Below are 10,165 nucleotides of genomic sequence, written 5' to 3'. Positions count from 1 at the left end.
CTTTCCTAATAATCACAGCCCTCTATGTAAGCTTGCATTCTGATAGCCTATGCTTGGTTATTCTCACTATTAAACACAGGTGGGGCTAATGAACAAAGATTACTTGGTCCTGACTCCATCTCACTCAATCATCATAAGTATATCACTTGGTTTCTCTTAGGAATATCTCACTCTCACTCACAAGTACCTTAAGAATTCAGCTGTGATACTACAATTATTCTTATTAGAGAGAAAGAAGAGAATTGAGGATGTATGTAATTTTGTTCAATCACTTCTCACTATAGCCTATAATGCTACATGCTAAAAATTGCTTAGTTGATAACAAACACTACTAACTTAACTCCACAAGAATAGCAACTAACTCCAAATATAGGCACTAATAACTTTCTTAAAAACTAACACTTTGGACGAATTCAAAGCAACTAAAAATAAACTTGCACTCGAGTTATTAATAATATCGAACCGAATTGGATTACCAAATTTTGTATTTTGTTCTTCCTCTAGTTTTATATGTTTATCTATTATGTTTCTAGAAATGTTTGTAGCATCATGTATAACAAGTTTTCTCGTGTGTTAGGTAACCTTTATTTCACTAAATAGTTGTTGTCATGTAACTATTATCTTAAACTATGATGTAACGTCCTAGTCTTTTATAGATAATGTGCTAAACCGTAAAACCATAAAAAATGAAATGTCCTTAGCAAAAATATATATCACATTGTCTCACTATATAAAATCTATCATTATTAAATTACATGGTCTATCTATATTATTGATATATCCTATTTCGTGTACTTTATTATAATAAGGTACCACTTATTGGATATATTATTGGCACTCACTTACTAGATTTTTTAATTTCAATATCCACAAGTGACAAATCTAATACCATAGAGTTCATAAAACTCCTCTAGGTGGTTCAAGAAAGAGAGAGGAGAAATAAAACATCTTTGTTACATCTTTCTCAATCAAAAGTCATGTTTGAGTCATATTGAAAGAGTTGTTTGAAGTTATAAGGCTTAACAATTTCATCATCTCCATTCCATATCAATTTTGCAAGTTGCTCGGATGCCTTCTCAGTGGGATGATAAGAATCATAAAACAAATAGTCTTGGAGATTTGTGCAGTGAGTAAATGGCAAAGGCTCTTCCTTTCTTCCACAACTATAGATTCCTCTAAACTCACCACTCCCGCAGCATGCAGTGTCCACTACCTTGAAACCTTCATTCACATTTTTAACAAGTACATATTAGGAAATGTCAACCTTCTTAAAAACCACTTTCAATCTCTATATCTTTCCGGAAGTAACAATCCTACACTTTGTTTTGTTACCATATAATTTAGTCTCTATCGTGAAAGACGTTATTAAGAGATTTAATAAATTTTCATAGGTTAAAAGAAAATTTTAGTCCCTAAACTTTCATAAAATTAATAATTTAGACATTAAACTTTAGTTGGTAATGATTTAGTCTTTGTATTTTTTAGTTTATAACAATTTTATCTCTAAACATTAATGAGTAACAATTTAGTCATTATACTTTAAAATTTGTAACAATTTAATCATTATAGTTTGAAGTTGGTAACAATTTAGTTTCTATTATGAAAAATCTCATAAAAATAAGTGTCAAACGTAACAATTAAATCTTTATTGTTTATAAAAAAAATGTTATTCTTGATTTATTAATTATCGATCTACATGTATATATAATAGATTTTATTAAATCTTAATAATATTTTTTACAATAAGAACTAAGTCATTATTCATTGTAAAGTTCATTGACTAAATAGTTATTTATTAAAGTTCATTGACTAAATAGTTATTTATTAAAGTTCAGTGACTAAATCATCACAATTTAGAAAAGTATTTTTTTAAAGAACCAGTCTTCACATAATTGACATTTAAGAAATCTTGTGATTTGTTATTTGTGTTTTTCTTTTTGTTGGAGATTTCATTTGATTGGCTTTATATTTTTCTAAGGCCTTGGTTTCTACAGATGTCTCACAAAATGCCTTAACATCACGTTAAGACATTAGAATACTTTCTTGTACAATATTTTTTCTTATCTGGAAAAAACTGGCAAATTGATTTTGTCTAATATTTTCCTTTAATGAGGCGTGGATTATCTTCTTTGATTTGGGAGTTATTTCCTTATTTTTTTTTGGAATTCATTTATAAAATGTGTGGTTTATTGAGAGCCGTTTCAAAGAAGTTGAATTATATTTTTTAGAGCAAGACGATTTCTGTATCTCAGTCGAATTGTTCTACATCGTGTCTTTGCTCGTTGTTCATTATTTTGGTATGCAAATTCTTCATCTGTTGATTGAAGCATGTTGAAGATTATCACGACTTAGAGAGAGGCTAAGTCTTAGCTGCCAGAGAAGGGATTCTCAGTCTTAAGGGGAGCCTAAGACTCAGCTTCGAAGAGGGAATTCTCCATCTTAGGGGGATCCTAAGATTCATCAATGAAAGAAGTTCACTAACTGAAAGGGAAGATATCATCGTGAGATGAGTCTCATCATTAATATCATCAAGCTTGGGGGGAGCCTAATTACATTTGAGAAGGGGTTTCACGTCTAGGGGGAACCTAGGTGATTTAGGGGTTGAGTTCTATGTGAGCCACTATAGTAGTTGGTGTATTACAGATAAGTACTATGTTGTAAATTGCTTAACTCATCAATATTAGTGGATTATCTTTCCTGGGCACACTACCCATTAGTCCTAGGTGGTTTATCACTGAATTGGGTTACTAACTCTTGTATTCGTTTACTTGTTTTTGTTTATTGTTACAATTTTTGTTAGTGCTTTCTATTTAACATCCGAATTTCGAGTGACAAGTCAATCATAGTGCTTTTTAAATTGGTATCAGAGTGAACCACTTTTATCTCAGGTGTTTCGATCATGGATGGGATCAAATAAGGTGGCTCTACCACTCGTCCTCTGATTCTAGATGGAACTAACTATTCTATTGGAAAGCATGAATTCTTGCCTTCCTTTAAGTTAAACGATAACAAAACATGGAAAATAATGGTTGCTGGGTGGACTCATTCTACTATCAAAACTAATGATGTGAAAGAAATCTTGAAGCTAGAGTCATAGTGGTCTAGAAAAGAAGATGAAGCTTCGTTGGGGAATTCTCATGCCCCGAATGCCATATTTAATGGTGTAGATCGCACCATATTCAAACTAATTAACACTTGTATCTCTGCTTAGGAAGCATGGGACATTTTGTCGATTGCGCATGAGGGAACTTTTAAAGTCAAGATGTCAAGGTTACACTTGTTGACATCAAAATTTGAGAATCTTATAATGCATGATGGTGAATCCATTATTGATTTTAATGTCAGGCCATTAGATATTTCAAATGAGTTCTTCGCTCTTGGAGAGAAAATCTCAGAAGAAAAACTTGTCCAGGTGCTTAGGTCTTTACCTAAGAGATTTGATATGAAAGTTACTGCAATTGAGGAAGAGCTTGTTGATATGAAACTTTGTTAAGGAAGAGCTTGTTGATTATGATAAAGAGTCAAAAGATTCTCTTGTTGAATCTATATCTTTACTTACAAAACAGTTTAACTGTGTTCTCAAACGGTTTGGTAAGTGGTCTGCCGCATACAACACCTACAAGCCTGGTGGTGCTTTCCCCTTCAATCAAATTAGACATCAGAACAACAAGAAATAAATTGAAAAGTCTGGTATAATTGAGTCTAAAAAAGAAAAGCATATTAAGTGCAAAGAGTGTAGTGGTTGTGGTCACATTCAGGTTGAATGCTCTAATTTCCTTAAGAAAAAAAGTAAAAGGTATGTCTTAACTCTATCTAGTACTGAAACAGAAGATAGTAGTGACTCAAAGGAAGATGTTAAAGCTCTTGTTAGTAGCATTTCATAAGACACCTTAACCTATGAAGTTTCTGAATATGACGTTTATGCAGAAAAGCCTTCTGATGCTCTGAGCCTTGAAGCATCAGATCTTTTGTATCATGCTCTTTTTCTTAAATGGTAAGAAGGTCAGAAAACCCTTGATATAGAAAGAGAAAGAATTGAGACTCTGATTGATGATAATCACAAGCTGATGACTACTATTGCATAATTGAAGCTGGAAATTTCACAGGTTAAATCTGAAAAAGACACTATGAGCAAGAATGTGAGAATGTTAAATACTGGTACTGAGACTCTTGAGAAGATCCTAACAAAAGGAAAGGCAACAAGTAATAACTCTGGACTTGGGTTTTCAACAAGTAGTAGTCAGCATAATAAATTGTTTAAAGGGAAACAAAAGATTAAGTTTGTCAGAGCTCAAGATCTAGAGTCCTATGGTATTACAGAACCTCCCTTCCTTAATCCAATTGAGAAAAATAATAGTGTATTTAGGCCGAGATGAATTTTTCACTATTGTAGCAAAGTGGGTTATAAATATTATTTTTTCTATCAGTTATCGAAATATCTTTATAGGCCCTATTTTCTCAAAAAGGCTGCTCACTTTCGTCAAAATTACAAACCTAGACAAAGTACGATAAAACAAGTGTGGAGAGAGAAGAACACTCATAACAAATACAATGTTGTCTTGACCTCCCTCAGATCATCTGCCAAAATAAATTGGTAATTCGATAGTGGTAGCTCGTGTCATATAACAGGTGGAAAGAACTATTTATCTGATTTCAAATCTGTCAGCTCAAGAAAACTCACTTTTGGTGATGGTGCGAGTGGTAAAATCATTAGAAAAGGAACTCTAAATTATCTAGGTTCTCCAAAATTGAATGATGTAATGTTTCTTGAGGAGCTTAATGACAATTTCATTAGCATCAGTAAGCTATGTGACTAATGTTTGAACATGAGTTTTACAAAAGACAAGTGTGTTGTTATAGACGATGTCAAAGTTCTTGTCATGACAAATACGCTGTCATCTAATAATTATTATCTGTGGAGTTTTTGTAATTCTTCGCAGGTTTGTCATCTCTCTAGGCAAGATGAAGATAGCCTATGACATAAACATTTTGGGCATGTTAGCATAAAGACTATATAGAAGGCTCTTAGCAAGAATGCTATAATTGGTCTCCCTTCTTTGTCTGTATCAACTGGAATTATATGTAGGGATTGTCAATCGGGAAAACAAACCCAAACTCCTCACAAGCAGATAGGTCATCCTGGAACATTTTGTGTTCCCGAACTTCTTCATATGGAACTTATGGGTTCAGTGCAGTAAAAAAGTTTGCCTTAGTTGTTGTTGATGACTACTCGAGATCACTTAGGTTCATTTTCTTCGAGATAAATCTAACACTTTCCTCGTGTTTCAAACTCTATCTTTAATTATAGCGCAAAAAGAAGTTGAATGTTGTTCGAATTTGGAGTGATCATGGTAGGGAGTTTGAGAACTCTCAGTTTCCTGAGTTCTGCCAGAGTGCTGGAATTCATTATGTTTTTTTCAATTCCTATTACACCATAATAGAACAAAGTTATAGAAAGCAAAAACAAGACTCCTCAGGAAATGGCTCACGTGATGATGCATGCCAATCATATACCATATCAGTTTTGGGTAGAGGCACTGAACACAACTTGTCACATCCATAAAAGGATTGTTTTGCTACTAGGATCTTCGAACATTATCTATGAGTTGTGGAGAGAAAGAAAATCGAATATAAAGTATTTTCACATCTTCAGAAATACTTTCTACATCCTAGTTAATAGAGAGGCCAGAAGGAAATGGAACTCCAAGTAAGATGAAGGATTTTTCCTTGGGTATTCCTCAAATAGTTAGGCCTACGGGTTTTCAATAAACGTACTCACACTATCATGAAGTCCATTAACTCAATTTGTTAATATTGACGATCTTTCAATTCCTCTTCTACAGTTGAAGAAGACTCTCCCTCAACTCAACTTGTTAATATTGATGCTTCTAACATTCTTTCTAACAAGCTCTCTGATCTGAGGTCAAGTACTCTGATGGAAGACATCTTGGATATTTCTGAGCAGACAGAAAGAAACAACAAGCAACCTTCCAATAGGGTTCTTAAAAACCATCCTTCTAATAACATTATTGGTGATCATAAATAAAGGATGACAACAAGAAGGAAAGACAAAGTCGACTATCTGGAAATGATCAATAATATCTATTTCACTTCTTAGGTTGAGTCGAAGAATGTCAAATAAGCCTTTGAAAATGAATGTTAGATCAATGAAATGTAAGAGAAGTTTGGGTAGTTTGTTACAAACGATGGTTGGATAGTTGTCCCCAGTCTTGAGTCTGTGGATATAAATGGGACAAGTGAATATGGTCTACTATACTCATTTGGCATTAATAGCTCTCTGGTTGGCTATCGCGATGCTGATTGGGCTAGAAGTTCAGAGGACAGAAAGAGAACTTCTGTAGGATAGTTTCTTTGTTAGGAATAATCTGGTTTCTTGGTTCAGCAAGAAGCAAAATTATGTCTCATTCACTACAACTGAAGCTGAATATATTGTTGTAGGGAGTAGCTATATACAATTAATTTGGATGAAATATATATTACAATAGTATGATGTCTCACAAGATGTCATGACTCTTTATTGTGACAATTTAAGTACAATAAGGATATCAAAGAATCTTGTTCAACATAGTTAGACTAAACACATAGACATCAGACATCACTTCATTTGTGATCTTGTAGAGAGTAAGCAGAACATGTTAGAGCATATTAACATGAAATACCAATTAGCTGACATCTTCACCAAGATTCTTGATGCTGATCGATTTGAAGCTTTGAGAGTTGCCTTGAATCTTGCTTTTTGAAGGACTAGAAATTACTGTTTTTAGCCAATTTTCAAAATTTGGTGGCCTATCAATTGTGGAAAGGGAAGCAGTTAATTGATGGACAAATCATATTAATTTAGGTTGGTATCAGGTTAAAGAAATTTAAATGTTACTTGATTTCAAATTATCTTCCAAATTTGAACTGCTCACTGACTGAAAATGACAGTTCTTCTCTAAAATTCGTGTCTGTCTTCTGTAGTCAACCATCTCGAGGGGTTATTTACTTGAGTTTAGTATATTTGATTATCTGATGATCAATATTAGAACAAGCACACACACTTCCGGTGAAAAGATGTTTCATTACAAGGAGAAAGAAAAATGAAAAAAAGGTTGTTGCGAGGATGTTTCTCTGGTTTTCACGAACAAGTATGGTGTTTGTGTTCATCACATGTCTACTGCAAAGAATGAAGTTGGTGTCCTTCCTCCGACGGCTAAACGCAGACATTCTAGTGTTGGTCAACCAAGCGAAATAAATGGAAAAGAAAGAGTGAGTTTTTTATCTCTCATTTTGACTGATTTAGGTGGTGAGGATGTTGACATTTATCCTTGAAAAGATAAGTCCTCTTTCAATGGGTCTCCTAAAAACATGCATGAGTTTATCGTTTTGCCTAGAAACCCTAGGGTTGTCTCTAATGAGTTTATCCCTGATAGGGTTTCTGTGGGTAGGGTTACGAATGAAAACAACCATGTTTCTAGTTTAGATAATTTGAGTTCTTCTATTTTCGACTCTGGTTTGGTTGCTAAGGAAAATGTTGGTTCTGCTTGTTGAGATTGGTGTCTTAAATCTTTTGTAATTTCGAATAAATGTAGTGATGAACAAAATAAAGTATAATCTGACTACTTTCCTTAATGAGCTTCATACGTATCAATCCTTGATGAAAAATAAAAGTCAGGAAGGTGAAACAAATGTTGTAACCCCAGGAGAATTTCAGAAGGGATTGTCATTTGGGACTAAACCCTCTGGTAAGACGTCTGGACCTTCTAAGGATAAGAGTATCCAAATGAAATGAAAGAAAAAGGGAATAAGAAAACTCCTGCAAAAAAGGTCAAGGCTAAAGTTGCCAAAGGTAAATGTCACTATTGCAACAAAGATGGGCACTGGAAGAGAAATTGCCCAAAACACCTTCCTGAAAAGAAGGCTGAAAAGGTAAAACAAGGTAAATATTATTTACTAGTAATTGAAATATGTTTAGTGGAAAATTTTCATTTGACCTGTATATTAGATTCAGGCGCTGCTAACCATATTTGCACTTTCATTTAAGAAACTAGTTCCTGGAATCAGTTAGTAGAGAATATATGGCTTTCAAGGTGGGAACAGGTGAAGTCGTCTCAGTTTGTGCAGTGGAAGATTTAAAGTTATTTTTCAGAGATGCTTACATTTTGTTAGGAAATGTATATTATGTACCTAATATGGAAAGGAACTTGATATCTATCTTCAGTTTATTAGGACATATGTATAAAGTTATTTTTTATATCAATGAAGTGTTCATTAGTTCAAAAAGTGTTCAATTATGTTCTGCTAAACTTAAAAATAACTTATATATGTTAAAACCAACCGAGGAAAAAACTATTTTAAATATATAGATATTTAAAATAGCTGAAACTCAAAGTAAAAACTGAAAAATTTCTCCTAATGCCTATTTTTTCCTTTTAAGACTTGGACACATAAATCTCAACAGGATTGGGAGACTGGTAAAGAATGGACTCCTAAATACGGTAGAAGACAACTCTCTACTACCGTGTGAATCTTGCCTTGAGGGTAAGATGACCAAAAGATCTTTTACTGGAAAAGGTCTTAGAGCCAAAGAACCTTTAAAACTCGTATATTTAGACCTCGTGGTCTGATAGATGTCGAGGCACGAAGTGGGTTTGAATATTTCATCAGTTTTGTTGATGATTATTCTAGATATGTCTATATTTACCTAATGCATCATAAGTAAAAAAAACTCTTGAAAAGTTCAAGGAGTATAAGGCAGAGGTTGAAAACCAGTTAGTAAAAAGATTAAAACACTTCGATCAGATCGAGGTGGAAAGTATATGGACTTGAAATTCCAAGACTATTTAATAGAACATTGAATTCAATCTCAACTTAGAGCACCCGATATACCTCAACAAAATGGTGTATCAGAAAGGAGAAATAAAACCCTTTTAGATATGGTTCGTTCGATGATGAGTTATGCTCAGTTACCTAATTCATTTTGGGGAACAATACAGTCTGCTGTATATATTTTGAACTTGGTTCCCTCGAAAAGTGTTCCAGAAACACCATACGAATTATGGAGAGGATATAAAGGTAGTTTACGTCACTTTGGATTTAGGGATGTCCAACACATGTACTAGTGAAAAATCCAAAGAAACTGGAACAACTTTCAAAAGTATTCCTATTTGTAGGATACTCCAAAGAAACAAAAGGTGGTCTATTTTATGATCCTCAAGATGATAAAGTATTTATATCGACAAATGCTACATTCTTAGAGGAAGACCATATAAGAAATCATCAGCCTCACAATAAACTAGTATTGAATAAGATGTTCAAAGAAACTACAGATAGATCAATAAGAATTGTTGATCAGGATGGTCCTTTACAAAAATTGTTGAAAAAACTGATCCGTCACATCCTTCTCAAGAGTCGATAATGCCTCTACGTAGTGGGAGGATTTTTCAATAGGTTGACCGTTACATGGATTTGACAGAAACTCAGGTCGTCATACCTGATGATGGCTTGAAGGATCCATTGACCTTTAAACGGGCAATGGAAGACGTGGATCGAGACTAGTGGATAAAAGCCATGGATCTCGAAATGGAGTCTATGTACTTCAAATCAATCTGGAAAGTTGTAGATCAACCAGATGGGGTAAAAATCTATTGGCTACAAATGGATCTACAAGAAAAACACGACCAAGCTGGTAGGGTACAGACTAACAAAGCTAGACTCGTGGCAAAAGAATTTACCTAAAGAGAGGGGGTGGACTATAAAGAAACCTTCTATCTAGTTACCATGATTAAGTCAATTAGAATACTATTATCCATTACTACCTTTTATAGTTATTAAATTTGGCAAATGAATGTTAAGATAGCTTTTCTGAATTGATATCTTGAAGAGAGTATCTATATGTCTCAACCAGAGGGATTCATTGAACAGGGTTAAGAAGAAAAGGTTTGCCAGGCTAAAAAAATCCATCTATGGATTGAAACAAGCATCTCGATCCTAGAATATAAGATTTGACATTGCGATCAAATATTATGGCTTTGAACAAAATGTTGATGAACCTTGTGTTTACTAGAAAATTATCAACAAGACTGTAGCTTTTCTAATATTATATGATGATGATATCTTACTCATTGGAAATGAGGTAAGATTTCTTGCTAACGTTAAAGGTGTT

General features: G+C 33.7%; 1 protein-coding gene across 3 annotated transcripts in view; it reads right to left on the bottom strand.

The window, feature by feature from the left end:
* Positions 1–709: 709 nt before the first annotated feature.
* The window catches only part of LOC120088285 (GDSL lipase-like), a 26,526-nt gene continuing 17,070 nt past the window's right edge, over positions 710–10,165 (bottom strand). For 2 of the 3 annotated variants that reach the window (XM_039045471.1, XM_039045470.1), the window contains exons 5-6: positions 3,560–3,640; positions 710–1,221 (exon numbers count right to left, since the gene is read on the bottom strand). In XM_039045471.1, coding sequence (XP_038901399.1) covers positions 965–1,221; positions 3,560–3,640 — 338 coding nt within the window. In that variant the 3' untranslated portion in view covers positions 710–964. The remainder of the gene's footprint in view (positions 1,222–3,559; positions 3,641–10,165) is intronic. The other variant, XM_039045472.1, reaches the window with a different exon arrangement.

The sequence above is a fragment of the Benincasa hispida genome, chromosome 10 (genome assembly GCF_009727055.1).
Source record: "Benincasa hispida cultivar B227 chromosome 10, ASM972705v1, whole genome shotgun sequence".
In the NCBI taxonomy this organism is placed as follows: domain Eukaryota; kingdom Viridiplantae; phylum Streptophyta; class Magnoliopsida; order Cucurbitales; family Cucurbitaceae; genus Benincasa; species Benincasa hispida.
This window is presented reverse-complemented; position numbering and strand designations above follow the sequence as displayed.